General features: G+C 48.0%; 1 protein-coding gene across 1 annotated transcript in view; it reads right to left on the bottom strand.

The window, feature by feature from the left end:
* Nucleotides 1–550: 550 nt before the first annotated feature.
* Nucleotides 551–15,614, bottom strand: part of XDH (xanthine dehydrogenase) — a 61,105-nt gene continuing 46,041 nt past the window's right edge. The window contains exons 25-36 of the mRNA XM_060116835.1: nt 14,477–14,668; nt 14,153–14,298; nt 13,285–13,366; nt 12,682–12,777; nt 11,913–12,041; nt 11,250–11,324; nt 8,216–8,268; nt 6,312–6,426; nt 5,588–5,653; nt 3,947–4,135; nt 2,459–2,635; nt 551–601 (exon numbers count right to left, since the gene is read on the bottom strand). Coding sequence (XP_059972818.1) covers nt 551–601; nt 2,459–2,635; nt 3,947–4,135; nt 5,588–5,653; nt 6,312–6,426; nt 8,216–8,268; nt 11,250–11,324; nt 11,913–12,041; nt 12,682–12,777; nt 13,285–13,366; nt 14,153–14,298; nt 14,477–14,668 — 1,371 coding nt within the window. The remainder of the gene's footprint in view (nt 602–2,458; nt 2,636–3,946; nt 4,136–5,587; nt 5,654–6,311; nt 6,427–8,215; nt 8,269–11,249; nt 11,325–11,912; nt 12,042–12,681; nt 12,778–13,284; nt 13,367–14,152; nt 14,299–14,476; nt 14,669–15,614) is intronic.

The following is a 15,614-nucleotide window of genomic DNA, read 5'->3' on the forward strand; positions in this document are numbered from 1 at the left end:
TTTGTTTCATGCTTTATTCTCTCCAATGAAGTGCTTAGAGGTTTGAATCTCACCCCACTGTCCCATTGCAAATCTGAGTGTGGATATGAGGTTATAATATGATGCTCACTGGTTTGAAGGAAAAGCTTTCTGAGGAAGGCACACAGATTTAGAGTTACTTTGGTTTACGCTTCTGGAGGCTTGTGGAAATCCTCTTTGAAGAACAGATGCTGTCAACACTTGAGGTTATACAGGCTGTCCAGTGAGTTGGGACATAGCACAAACACTTCCTAAACCTATTTCAAATACATGATTACAACAGACATGAAATGATGCTAATTGCCTATTAGCCACTTGGGCCTAACATTTCTGAATTTGCTTATCATTGTGTTTATAAATCATATTTTTGATCAAAATCTTCCAATGCATTCAATGTTCTTCCAAACACCATCCTGATGAATCACACTGTTGTCATCCTGCAACTTTTATAAATTCATGTTCTGAAGGGCAAGTTCCATCTTCCATGGAATCCCCAGTGTAGGATAAGAAGACTCCAATGGGGCTTTTTTCTTCAGACCTTCAGAGACCAGGGTTTACAATTTTCTGGTACATCAGTGACACACTAGGAAGGAACAATAGAGAACTTACTGCAGGGTCTTCACATAGCTCAGGACACCAGTGCCAACCACCATTCCAAGACCAGACACCACTCTGCAGTCCCAGCTGTTGGGAGTGCCCCCAGGGCAGGACCCCTTAATTTCCTAGTCATTCGTTTATTTTTATTTTTTTAATTTATTTTATTTATTTTAATTTTATTTATTTATTTATTTTTTGGTGGTACGCGGGCCTCTCACTGTTGTGGCCTCTCCCGTTGCGGAGCACAGGCTCGGCGGCCATGGCTCACGGGCCCAGCCGCTCCGCGGCATGTGGGATCTTCCCAGACCGGGGCACGAACCCGTGTCCCCTGCATCGGCAGGCGGACTCTTAACCACTGCGCCACCAGGGAAGCCCTCTTTTATTTTTATTAAGCACGTTCCATGTGGTAAGCACTGTGGCAGGCTCTGGAGATCCAGGGATGACCAAATACAGAAGTGGTCCTTTGTCATGTGACACAGTCCTTCAAAAGCACAGTTGGCTCATGGATCAGCTGCTCATGCAAATCCATTGCAGGGATTTAAAATCACCTGTGTGTTGTAGCATCACAAAGGGGCTTAGGTTAGAAACTTTGCTTTAGGTCTAGGGCCTCAGAGGGAGAGGCTCACCAAATCATTGAGTTCTGCATCAGATGGTTTACAAGGAGCTAACTTTGCAACCTGTGTGCGCTTACTGGGAGCCATGCAGCACCCCCGCCCTCTGAGAATGGGGTTTGGGTAACTGTCAGCACTGGGGCCACAGTGGGAAGGTTCTGGGCTATGGGAAGGTTGCTGCACAGGTGTGGGCAACTCACTGCCTGGGAGCCCTGCACATGGGTTGTGTGGCCCTCACCCTGAAGTTAAATCTACTGGAAAACCTAAAGGGCAGCCTGACTGGGGACCCATCTGCCTTCCTCACCCTCAGTACTGATGGCAGATTTGCCTGCCCCCAGGGCTTCTCCTGGACCCTTCCCATCCCTGGAACTCTGGGTTCATGAGTACCCACTTCATCTTGAAACCCAAAAGGCCTATCAAATTTCCTATCAAATACCCAAGAGGAAATCCAACTTGGGTATCAGGAAGAATCCAGTTCTGCTAACTCAACAGAGGCTGCAAAGGCAGTTGGAGAGTCCTGTGTATGCAGGGCCCACTTCAGCCCAACTCAGAGACTGGGCTGCTTCTGAGGCTCCAACAGTGGATGAAACTGTCCTGGCACAGTCTCCTTTTTCCAGGCATTGTCTCCACAAGTATCACATAGGGGCTTCCCCAAAATGATTCCAGTGACCGTGGAGTTCACTGCTACACACGCCTCCAAGGTAGTAACCAATCACCACGTAGTGCAATCATCTGGTTTCCTAAAAGGCTGCAAATTCTTCAAGGGCACTTATGTGTCCCCAGTATCAGCATGGCACAGGGTAATCACAGAACAGTGTGGTCCGTCTCATTCATTCATTAATTCTTCTTTTTCTCTCCATTTCCTTAGTACCTCACACTGTGTGTTTAACAAAGAAGGGTCTCCAAAATGCCAGTGATGGACACAAAGGATTAGGCTCTTCTGGAGTTTTATCCATCACCCTCATCTTTATGGAAAATAATGAAATCTGTGGGTGATAAATGTGCATCAAACAGCCCTCCTTCCTCTCAGGAGGCCTAGCTGCAAGCTGCAGCTTTAAAGGTTTCTTGTTATTTTCCTGCAGGTTGGAGGAGGTGCCTCAACTGCATAGCAGAGGGTGGGCGTGGACCCAAGGCTTCCCAGTTGAGAGAGAGGCTACTGTGTCACCCCTCTCTCTGCAACAGAACTTTCCCCAGCCTATGCCCCGCCTCCCCAGACTGAGGGGGCATCATACCAGGGTGGTGAACTTGTCCACGCAGGCATTACGGATCTTCTCCGGGGTGGCGGGGCTGTCTAGCCGGAAGAGCTCTTTCGTATTATTATCTGTGTGCTGAGCCCGAGCTGCGCGGATGGCATCCTTGATGGCGAAGAAGATGGAGGCGCCCAGGAAGAGGGGCGGCTCCCCAACAGCCTGAGTGGACAGAGCAGAGTGTAGGCGAGGAGTCAGGGGAGGGCCCAGCTGCCACAACTGCAGGGCTGGGGATGCCGGGGAGCCCAGCCAGCACTAGTGGCTACGTCGAGCAAGACAGGAGGGACGGTCAAAATTAATCAGAGGCTGAGAACAATCAGTCTAGTAAATGACTCAACCTTGTGGGTGTATTTCTTTTAACTCTTACTGTGTGATTTTCTCTGATGACACCATGCAAATACAATGGACCGTTGAAAGTTATATTAAGTAACTATATTTTACAGACAAAAAAAAAATCTGACCCTTTCCTCACAGCGATAAGCCTAGGGGAATAATCTGCCTGCAGCTCTGTCACCAACATTTACAAGCATCATAATTATTCTTACAATTTGCTGAAATAGAGGCATCATGACAAATAGGAATTAAACTATTTTCTAGCAGAGGTTGTTTTATCCCCCAAAGCATAGATCACAGACTGCCTGTATCAGAATCACTAGGGACACTTGCTAAAAACGCAGGTTCCAGGGCTGTACCGCAGACCCACCGAATCAAAATTTCTAAGGGTGAGCCCAGTGGAGCTGCATTTGTATCATGAGCTCCAACGCCCAGTGATGTGATGTGCAGTGAAGTGTAAGAGCCAATGGCAAGGATCACAAAGTATCCCAGGCCCTCCCACAGTAAAGTAAACCGTGAGATGAGCAAAGGGCTGTGTCTCATTGGTTACAAGTAATTATCTGTCTTCCTTCCCAGACCAACGACTGTATCAATCAGCTTGATTGATTTTCAACCATTTTTTCATACTTATTCAGAGCATGGAGGAAATAGAGGATGGTTATAACCATCCAGGAGTGCTAATCAAGACTTAAGGTCTAGTGGTGGACACTGAAGGAGGTGGAAGTGTGTGCACAGAGGCGCTGCCCCCTGTGCAGTGAATAGGCTGATTCTCATGAGACAACATGGGTGCTGGACCTGTGAGATCATCTCTAAGATCAAGCATCGGGGATGCACACCTGAGACGGGGGTGTAGGTCAGGATTCCACCTACAGAACTGAACTAAGGAATCCCTCTGAGTGTACCCACAAGAGCTGGCTTGGACCACACAGAGGTGGTGTCATCCTTGACCCAGTTCCCTATGTTCCCAGGCAGGACTGCCCACCCCTCCATCGCCCTCACCAAGGCTCATGTCAGGCTCTCCTCTCTCTTCCACACGAGCCCCCCACAGACCCACATGGCAGATGGCTGGAGCCCCTCATCACCACCCGTGGTTTCCCACAGTGTAGACTGGAAGGTAGCACAGACCCAGGGCAACAGTACCTTGGATGCATAGATGGCCTTCTTGTTGGGACAGTCACGGAGCAGGGACACTCTGAACTCAGTGGGGATACTGCCAAATGCAGGGATCTTGTAGGTGCTGGGGCCACGGGTGTGCAGGCTCCCCTCAGGGGAGTAGTGTAGCTCCTCCAGGGTGAAGAGGCCCAGGCCCTGGACAAATGCCCCTTCCACCTGCAGGGCAGACAGAGACCGTGGCTACCCTGCCTTCCTGCCCCCCTCACCCAAAGACAGGTGTTGCTTCCCACAGCAGGCACCAAGCCCCACCTGCAGTGGACCCTGGAAAGAAGCTGAAAACAGCCTCCCACTGCTTCCCTGGCTCCCGCCCCAGCCCAGAATAACTGATCTGGGCCTTTGCCAGGCATCAGTGTAGGCAGAGCAAAGGCACTGACATTGAAATCAGTTTCAGAACTTGTCGGCCATTCCAGGAGGGACACACAGCTGTAGGCGTAATTTCCCATTAGAACCTGCCGCAGGGCAGATGGAGATGTTCCTTCCATGTTGCCAGGGGAGAAATGGCGACCCCGAGCTGAGAAGCAAGCTCGTGGGCTAATGGTGGCTGAGGGTGCCGCAGGGGCCCACGCCGCTCCTCTGTGCTGAGTTGGACCATGCGCTTTGGGGCAGCCCCACAAGAGAGGAGGACTTTCCTGGATGGTAGAATTGAGGCTTTTTGAACTCCCAGTCCTGCCTGCCCTCTGGGAGAAGAGCGCCTCTGCTGTAGCGTACAGATCTCTTAAAGGGCACTGCCATGCTCTGCTGGCCCACACGTCTGCTCTCCCAGCCTCACTGCTCGTGATATGTGGCGCCATCGTAGCTAAACAAGTGTGTTTGGGGGAGACCAGGTGCTGAGCATCTGTGTCTGCCGTGCTGAGCCCTGCGCCGGCCTGTAGGAGGGGCACCTCACCACAATTGTTCAGTGAGTTAATAAACAGATTTATGACTAAGTTTCTCTATACTCACTAACTGTCCAGTTTTGAGAAACAATGAACATTTTCTGCCAGGTGTTCAATACCTCAGTTCTTGATTCCTCCGTCTGTCTTCTTCTGTTCTGCTGCTCTGCTGCATACTCTCATATTTTCCAAGAGGGATTTTCTTCCAGCCACCCCTTTATTCCTCTTGCTGGAACCCCTGTCCTTTGCTCCCAGGACCCTCCACCACCCCGCGCTTGGTAGCATTTACTTCCTAGGGTACCACAGCTGTCCTCGGTGGAAGAGGAATGAGGAGGGAGAAGATGCCTCTGACCTGAGACCCCATGGCCTGCACATTGATCCCAAACTCAATCTCCACTCCCCCTATGCTCCCGCTCAGACTATGCATGTGTAGGCGTGGGTGTGCATGTATGCGTGCGTTTGAGTGTGTGCACACCCAGTGTTCCCACCACCCATCATCTTGTTTTCTGACGTATGAGTGCCCTTTCCAAGTTTAACCACGTGGATTTGTCTTCCGCCCCAGGAGTTGGGTGGGCTCTCGTCTACCTAAATCCCACTCAGGGAGACTCACTTGGTACCGTGCTCAGACCTGCTTAAAAATGACAGTGGACAAGATGCTGTGGCTGGGGACCCTAGGAGGTGGTGGGGCACATCAGTGGCCAAGTCTCTCACCACTCTGACGCCCCAGGAGTCTTACCTGTCCAATGTCGATGGCAGGGTTCAGACTGGAGCCAACATCCATGACGATGTCTGTGCGGAGGTTCTAGTGCAGACAGCGAAATAAAAGCAGTTTGAAAAGAAAGGGATGTGTGGAACGATAGAGGGGTCTCGGTGACCCTTAGGTTATTAAGTGCCAACCTGAGTAGTACTTGCACAAGCAGAGCACCCCAGGCACACTCAGGCAGGAGTCTGAGTAGGAAGGGCAGGTCCCCAGGTCCTTGAGGCTTTGAACCTGTCTGTGTCTGGGTCGATCACGTAAGGAAGGGGTTCACAAATTACATTCCACAGGCTGAACCCAGCCTGTCCCCTGTTTTTCTACAGCCTGTGAGCTAAAAACGGTTTTCACATTTTTAAATGAGTGACAAAAATAAAAAGAATATGTTGTGACACATGAAAACTATACGAAATTCACATTCAGTGTGCATAAATTACATTTTATGGGAACACATCCACGAGCATCTGTTTACACACATTCATGTCTGTTTTCACACTACAAGACAGAGTGAAATAATTGAGGCAGAGCCTCTGTGGCCCAGAAAACCTACAATATTTACTCTCTGGCCCTTTATAGGAAGTTTGCCAAGGCATGATTTAACACATTATTTTCTCAACCAGAAAGTTCATTCCTATCAGCTCTTTGTATTGCAATTTCAGACGTTTCTCTTTTTCCCTTTAGTACTAAAGTTTTGCAAACTTCTTACCTTATGATCCCCTGTTAAGCAGTCAATTTCCACTTCAGAGCAAGCCACCCCATAGGTGAAGTAGTGGAAAGCATTCCCTGAGTTCGTCTCAAAGCTGTAGCCAAGGTTGGGTGTCCTGGGGGAGAAAAGAGAAAATACTGCACATGTATTAAGAGGAACATGCCCCCCACTCATACACACACAAATAGCCTGTCCCATAAAATCTTAAGATGCTAAAGGTTTTATTTTTTATTCAGCTGTTCTTCAAAAAAGTCCATGAGTTTTGAACATTTTGAACCTGTTCATGAAACCCAGGCACTCCGGAGCATTTTGTCCCTTGTCTCTGCTCTGTTTTGCCAATGGCCTTTATATGAATCATTCTGTAGAGCTGAGCAGTGGAGGGTCCCAGCATGCTGGCCTCTACATGGTAGAAATGGAGGTGACAGATCTGCCTGAGCTCATGAAGGACACGTAAGCTACACTCCAAACGATCTACTGAATAGGAATTCAAGATCTCAGAACCAAAGGTTCTTTCTGGGCCGGCTTGTGAGCTTTTCATACAAGTTCATCTGCTCACGGGGCTGCTCACCTTTCTCAAGGTGAAAGGTAATAAGATCAGTACCTCGTGCCAACTTGGGCACCTCTTAAAGCAGCCACCTTGCCTGGTATTACTCCTCATCTACTGATCCCTTCTAAGTTTCAACAAATGATTTGAGGAAAGGGTCGCTAATAAAAGCAGATGCTCTTTTATAATTTTTTTTCTTTTTCAATCCTGAATATCTTATAAGATTCCAATTTTGCATGAGTCAACATATACGAATGTGTGTGTGTGTATTCTCTGCTTATAATACTCTGTATCTGTGCTATTCTATTCACTACACAGAAATAATGATGTGAGCTGATGTGATCAGAATCTGCATGAAGACAAAACCAATACAGGGCTGAGGGAAAAGGCTGCTCCCAGGAGATCATCACCTTCTTTGACCTCTGAACTCACCATCTTCATCTGGGTGTTCCCTGATATAACCCCAGTTTTATCAACTCTAAAAATGAAATAGGAACTTATGAGAAAATTTGCATTAGTTTGTGTTTGTGTAGATCAAGTATTACACAACCCAAGGAGCACTGGCAAAACATTACTTTGCCCTAGAAGTATATATATATACATTTATATTACGTATATATTATATATATTCATAAATTCACACAAGACCTTTTAAAGCAAACATTGAACTATTTTCCAAATCCACTGATCTGTGAAAGAGAAGGTACTAGTTAAATCTCCCAGAGAAAGCTAAAACATTATGGCTGACAGTAAATACGATCATATCTTTTTACAGCTTCTAAATCAGATGGACAGGGTCTCTGCTACTGAATTTTAAAGTTGCAGAAGATATGTGCTCTTTTCTAAAACTCACTTTAAATCCACTGAATTCTGCATTTTGTAACAGGACTATGTGCTCTAAATCCTCCTCTCATTCTTTTGAAGGAAAGCCTCCTTAAAGAAATCTGACGCGTAGCACAAAGTAACACACACGGGTAACTCAGAACACCTGATGCCTCTGGTTCTTGCAGGAGAACGCTGAGAGGGGAATGGCTGGTAACTGACCCACTATGTCCATAAATGAGGAGACAGGTTCAGAGAGCACCAGTGATTCCCCCAAGTGGAACAGTATACTTTAAGACCAGAACTAGAACAGAGGTCTTCCGATATGACAGCTAGTGCTTTTGGCACATAGTTGGGTAAACCCACGTATTTTAGAGCATCTTTACATTGAAGCTAGTGGGAGTCCATTGGAGAGACAAACATTTTGGTGGAACTGCTCTCTCCTGACCATAGGCTGACAGAGTTCAGTGCTGGAGGGCCCTGCAGAGGTTAAGATGACAACACATTGTAAGATGGGTGAGATCAGCGCCTTACTTACCTGTAAAACCCGGTAGCAGACAAGCTCACTGTACCCCGGTAGGCAGCCATGACCTGAGGAGAGGAAATGGCCATCAGGAAGGGGGAACCATGGTTTCCAGAAATGCTGGCCCAGCACTAAACTTTCGGGAGCTCGTCCTCCTCCTCTGGAAGCTGATCAACTCTTTTTACTAGTGATTCTCACTTCCCTACCTTACCTCCCCTTCTCACCATACCCCCTGTACTAGGTCCTTGTCATCTGAAGCCTGGAGCACTGCAGTAGCCTCTTAACTGGTCTTCCTGCCTCAAGTCCCCTCTTCGCCCTGCCGTGTAGCCCAGCCAAGTCAGAGGGATCATCTTAACACACCACACTACCCATGTCACTCCCCTCCTCTAGAGCTTTCCACGCCTCCCCATTGCCTACAGAGCAACAGACCAAATGCCCGACATTCAGGACTCCAGTCTTCTCTCTGGCTTTATGTAACACACACACCATTGCTACTCCAGCCAAAATCAAGTGTTAAGTCTCTCCCAATCCTTCATATCCCCACACGTCTGCACCTTTGTTTACGTGGGTCCTCTGCTATATCTGTCCAAATCCTTTTCTTTCCTCAGCAACCAGCGCAAGCTTGCCTCTTCATCCACTTCTCCTGTGATTACTCCCTAATCTGGGCATTACAACAGCAGCTCTGTGCACTGCTCATTTGATACTTAACATGTTAGCCTTGTGTTCTTACTTACACTTTCCTATTAATAAAGCTATCCATCTCTCCATCCATTCTATCTCTTTAACTACATCATAAATTTTCCTTTCCTTCCTCCCTTCCTTTCTCCTTCCTTCCTTCCTTCCCTCCTTCCTTCCTTCCTTCTTTCTTTCCTTCCTTCCTTCCTTCCTCTCTCTCTTTCTTCCAATATCCACAGCTCTAAGATTTAATTTGTTACTGATATAGTCTGCATCATGATCATTGTCAATTGCCAAGCACTTTACTATATACCAGATGCTATTGAGTCCTTTACAGATACTGTCTTACTTAATATTCAGTGCAATCCTATAAGATCAGCACTTATGAAGATTATTATCTTCATTTTACAGATGAGAAAACTAAGGTTTAGAGAAAAAATTTCTCTAGGTTCCTCACTATACGTGCATGATATCAAATATATACATAGATTATAGTAGCGGCAGTAATGGCTTGTTTTTCAGTACAGTACAAACACTAAAGAGCTTTGATGCCTGTCATCTCCTGATCACACCCTTCTGATAATGGCCTTTTGGGGTTATCTGCCTATAAGGAACACTGGACTACAGGGCCGACAGGTGAGGACAAAGCCCAGGTCAACGGATTGGAAAGGCATTATTAAAAACAATTACGTTGCCTTACAAATCCATACTAAAATTCAAACTACCAAAATCAACCCACCTTCATGTGGTATCTGTGAGTGGGGGCAGGGAAGTACAGGCTGCATGAGGCAGAGTAAGGGGAGTGAGTCAGACGGAAATAGCTTATTTCCTTTGACTCTATTGAGGGAGACTTGTACTATCTGTGCTGGTTCACGTGTGGTCACATTTTATGCGTTACTATTATATCCAGTCCTTTCATTCCAACATTAGGGGAAGGTGAGGCAGGGCCACCATTGCTATTTCTGCTCATGGGAGGAGCTGAGGTCTCCCACTTGAGAGACACTTCCTTGCAGCCTCCCTCTGAGGGTTTCTGACATGCAGGCTTCTGAACCAGAAATCAGAGAACTGGGTTCATTCTTACCATGAGTGCTTGTTGAGTCACTCTTAAAATCACAGAGACGATATAAACTCGTGGGCAGTATCTTTTTCCCTGCCCCCTCACAGATAGAGTCTCTGGACCCCAGAGCTGGGCAAGGGGAGAGGCTCCTGGGGTAGCCCACCGAGAGATGGAGGTTTGGAGAGAACGAGGCTCATCAAAACTGCAAACAGGGCTTCCCTGGTGGCACAGTGGTTGAGAGTCTGCCTGCCGATGCAGGGGACACGGGTTCGTGCCCCGGTCTGGGAGGATCCCACGTGCCGTGGAGCGGCTGGGCCCGTGAGCCATGGCCGCTGAGCCTGCGCGTCCGGAGCCTGTGCTCCACGGTGGGAGAGGCCACAACAGTGAGAGGCCCGCGTAATGCAAAAAAAAAACAAAAAAACAAAAAAAAAACTGCAAACAATCTTACTCAGCCATACAAAGAAATGAAATTGAGCTATTTGTAATGAGGTGGATAGACCTAGAGTCTGTCATACAGAGTGAAGTAAGTCAGAAAGAGAAAAACAAATACCATATGCTAACACATATATATGGAATTTAAGAAAAAAATGTCATGAAGAACCTAGGGGTAAGACAGGAATAAAGACACAGGCCTACTAGAGAATGGACTTGAGGATATGGGGAGGGGGAAGGGTAAGCTGTGACAAAGAGAGAGAGCGGCATGGACATATATACACTACCAAACGTAAGCGAGATAGCTAGTGGGAAGCAGCCACGTAGCACAGGGAGATCAGCTCGGTGCTTTGTGACCGCCTGGAGGGGTGGGATAGGGAGGGTGGGAGGGAGGGAGACGCAAGAGGGAAGAGATATGGGAACATACGTATATGTATAACTGATTCACTTTGTTATAAAGCAGAAACTAAAACACCATTGTGAAACAATTATACTCCAATAAAGTTGTAAAAAAAAAAAAAAAGACTGCAAACAAGTGGGGCGAGGGACCAGCCCCAAGGGACCAAGACTTCTCAGTGAAGCAGAGGTAGCACTCACCCCGTCTTCTGAGGCTCAGGGTAGCCGAACCCCTAGTTCCCACACGGCTGTCAAGATTCTGGATCAAAAATTCTCCTCAAGTGACTTCCCTCAACTATGAACATTGTAGAGAGGGGCCCAGTATGGCTGAGCATTTACTTGTCCTGTGAAAGTATACAGCGCACCTCAACTTCTCTCTGCCTGTGTGACTAGATCCCGACCTCCTATTCCTGCCCAGGGTCGGGGACAAAGCCCTGTTCTTAACTTCACTTTAATTTGCAAAAGCGACTCGAATCAGCTCAGACTTACCCAGTCTTCCCAGGAGCCACTGGGATTCTTTCTCTTGAAGGGTTCCAGCCTTGTCAGGATGGTCTGGCAGGCTTCCTGAAGAACACATGCCCCACATGGCAGACACATCAGTCCTCTGCATTCCCAGACCCAAACAAAACCCCGAGGTCCTCCAAGCGATGCTGTGCCCAGAGTACCACTCAGACAGCCTTGCCACCCTCTTGGGAATGTCTGAGTCCCAGGGTAGAAGCCGTTGGCGCTTGCTTGGAGAGCACTTCCTGACCCAGTCCTGAGGCTGACAGAGGGGGAGATGTTGAGGGATCCCTAAGGAGGTGCCTTCTCCCATCAAACGCCTTTGTTTGATGACATCAAACAAAGCACGTGGTCTGACCTGGCTGACCCCACAATTGAATTTCAATTTCGCTCCATTGTCTTGTGTCCTCCCAGAATCCCCTGCTTTCCCTCCAGCTGCCCTTGCCCTCCCACGTTCATCCTTCCCGGCCTTGATGGAAGTGGTGTGGTTCTTGAGCCCCTCTTTTAGCTTGGTGTCCCCTGGAGAAGAGAGCCAGAGGCATGGCCACAGTCACGAGCCTGCAAGGAGCCATTCCAGCCCCCAGCCCGGGGACTCTCCAGGCCCCCCGCCTTGGGCTGGCCCTCAGCACGGTGGCCCCTGAGCCTCCTTACGTAGACGGCCTGTCCGTAGATGTCGGTGCTGACAGAGGCAGCCGTGGGAGAGCTGTTAGGCACAGTGTTAGTACTTGTTTCGCTGATATAGATCTTAGAGGTGGGGATCTTCAGAGCTCTGCTGGCCACCTGCGAACAGAGAGGACGTCACCCCCTAGGGAAGAGCTTGGTTACCTTCTCCCCAAGATGGGATTCAGATTCACTGTTACAGGAAAGAAAATCATTTCGTAAACCGTAATTCTACTGAGACTCGGATGTTCTCACATCTGTCTGAATCTGAAGCAGCACTTTATGGAGTGGTTTGGTTGGATTTTAAAAAAGTCATAAATGTAATGGTGATGAACAATGCCTTTTTAAACTAACCCTGGCTTTTAAAAAAAATTCAGTTTGGCCAGTACCCACAAGCCAAGCAGGTATGCCAACTCTAATTCAGCGCCCCTGGGAGGAGTCCCGTGTGTGTGAGGGTAGCCAGCTACCTTAATACACATAACACACACACCTTACACGCAGTCACAGAGCCCTAGAGTGCTGGTGATGGAAGTGGCCTGAATCATCACCTGGCCAACCCCTTTGTACAGATGGGGAAACTGAGGCCAAGAGGAGGAGCAGACTTGTCCAGGGTCACATGTAAATGAGCAGCAGGGCTAGGGCCAGAGCCTAGGCCTGCCTCTGCTTCCGGTATATGGCACTGCTCTCTTTTTCACAGCATCTTCCCTCACGCAGACGCCACAGTGCTGGGGCGGATGCCCACGGTCTCCAGACTGCTCACCTGGACCATCTTGGTGTGAAGACCTTGGCCCATCTCTGTGCCCCCATGGCTCACCAGCACAGAGCCATCTGTGTACACATGGATCAGGGCTCCTGCCTAAGGGAAGAGAACGATACCAAACAGAAAATTCAGCAAATCCTAACTCAGTTTAAGGCCTGGGACCAAAAGTACTGGAGCCCAGGAAAAAGAAAACCAGCAGTAGAAATTTGGATAGAAACCTCAGACAGAAAAATCAAAGCAGTATAAATCTCATGATCTAATTATATAGTCTTTCAGTAGTTTGCAAAACTACTTCTTTTTTTCATATCTCTCTGTCACCTATCCTAAGAGGGAGGTAGGTCTTTGTCCTGATTCTCCTGACGAAGAAATGGGATCAGAAAGGCAGAACAGATGCCCATAGTCCTATAGGCAGGAAGATAAGAACTAGACATTGACCCCAGATCAAATAGGGATGCGCAAGTTCAACTTTCATTTAAACAGCAAAGAGTTCCTCTGTTCAGCTCTGTTCCCGTGACAATGGGCTTTCCCTTGCAATACTGCAAGCAGAGGGGGAAATGGGGCCCCAGTGCAGTGGAGATGGACAAAATTATATAAAGCAATTACCTGATTCAGAAAAGGAACTGTGAAGCTTATTCCAAATTTGGTAGGAATTATGCACAATCCTCTCTTTTTCCAACAATTCTCCCTGGAGGAAAAAAAAAAAAACATTCTCATAGCAACTTCTCCACTATATTCATGTCAGATTGAACATATTTTATGTCAATATCTTTGTAAAATTGGAACAAAGCATCCTTGGAATGACCCAGTTAGTCTCTGTCATAACTGAGCTGTGCTTCAATTGTGTAGACAAAATGAGAACAGTGGAAATTTGGGTTCTAGATCCTCCAGTGGAGCTGAAACAGGGCCCACCCTTGAAAGTCTTGAGTGGGATTCAGATTGGGTCAGAGTGCTCTGGTGATCTTGGACTCTACTCGCCCCAGGGAGGAACTGTGGCTTGCTGATGATAATGATAATACTTTCTTTGTGCTGTATATTTGGTTATCCAAGTAATTCTGTCAGAAAGACAGAGCCAGCACAATTATCCCCACTCTACAGATGATGAAACTGAGACCCAAGGAGATGGAGTGACTGCCAAGGTCCCATTTATAGATTAGTGTCAGAGGTAGGCACATAACGTGGTGTTCTTAGCCCCAGGCCGGTGTTCTCTAGAACATCGTCTGCCCGGAAGGCAGACAAACATATAAAGATGGACCACACTGATGTGCTATGACGCTGAGTGCTGTGAGCCCCGAGCCCCAGGGCTGAAGACCATTTCAGGATCTTAAAGAGATGGCTGTGAATGAGTTAGCAAACACAGCAGCCTCCTAAGTTACCTATTAAGTAATTCTTATTTTGAGTTCAGCAAGAAGGCTATAGAATCTGAAACCCAGAGAGCCCCAGAACGTCAGGCTCCTCCCCTCCTGGCACTTACTTGTTGAACTTGTCAACCTCACACTTCCGGGCGTGATACTGAGAGCTCTTCAGGCATTCATCCCAGCACCTGGGCAAGCTGAAACCCTCAAGCCTCTGGCTGAAGTGTGTCAGGTCCCCTTCTCTGTACAGGTTCTTCCTCCGTACCTTCCCAAGGAGAGAGACACTGAGGCCTGGTCGGTGGCAAGAGACCAGGCGGGCATAACTGGAAGTTGAGCTTCCCGCCCCTCGCCAGCGCCTGCCCATCCTCTACCCCCACGGGAGATGTCCAAGATACAAAGCAGGCTAACCCCCTCTGACTTGTGCCCCCAGATTCCCCGCTTACTTCCTCTGCAGGCAGCCCACAGGTCACTGCGACGTCACTCATCCAGTGCTCGGCAATGAACAATGCCTGGGGCCCCCCAAAGCCCCGGAAGGCCGTGTTGGAGGGCAGGTTGGTCTTGCACAGCCGCCCAGTGCCCCGGACATTGGGGATTTTATAGCTGTTGTCCATGTGGAGTAGAGCTCGTTCCATTATCTGAAGCAGAAGAAACCAAAATGGGAGAGAACGATGCATGGATTTCATTGGCTCCTCTGAAAAGGAATTTCAAGGGCTGTGCACATCCCCACCTCTGCCAGCCCCACAGTCAACTGTTCTTCCTCAGGCCCAACTTATTTCTTTCCTGGAGTATTGCAAACCTCCTTAGTGCACTCCTGGCCTTCTGTGTCTCCTCCTTCTAATTTATGCCTCATTCTGAAATATAAGGTCATAGCAGGTCAAGCACTTGCTTCAAAGTGGCACTTACTATCTCCAGAGTAAAGTCTGTATATCTTTAAGCATGGAAGTCAAGACACTTACTGACCTTTCCCCAATACACTTTTTTTCTTTTAAATAAATAAATATTTTTATTTATTTATTTTGGCTACATTGGGTCTTCATTGCTGCCTACGGGCTTCCTCTAGTTGCGGCAAGCGGGGGCTACTCTTCGTTGCGGTGTGTGGGCTTCTCATTGCAGTGGCTTCTCTTGTTGCGGAGCATGGGCTCTAGGCACGTGGGTTTCAGTAGTTGTGGCACACGGGCTCAGTAGTTGTGGCTCTTGGGCTCTAGAGTGCAGGCTCAGTAGTTGTGGTGCATGGGTTTAGTTGCTCCCCAGCATGTGGGATTTTCCCAGATCAGGGCTCGAACCCACGTCCCCTGCATTGGCAGGCGGATTCTTAACCACTGCGCCACCAGGGAAGTCCCCCAATATACTTTGATCCTCTTTTCTGACTGCATGTTACTCTCACCCGTAAGGCTCCCCCCACCATATCCACCTGCTAAAATCCCCATTCAGCTCCCACATGGAGGAGCCCCTCCCAGATCTTCTAGTTGGAATTGATCACTTGCCTCTTTTAAAAAATTGGTGACTTTATTCTCATTAAACTTGCACTGCAAATAGTTTAAAGAATCAAATACTTCCATAAGCCATGTTATGCAAAACAGC

This window comes from Mesoplodon densirostris, chromosome 14 (genome assembly GCF_025265405.1).
Source record: "Mesoplodon densirostris isolate mMesDen1 chromosome 14, mMesDen1 primary haplotype, whole genome shotgun sequence".
Taxonomy (NCBI): domain Eukaryota; kingdom Metazoa; phylum Chordata; class Mammalia; order Artiodactyla; family Ziphiidae; genus Mesoplodon; species Mesoplodon densirostris.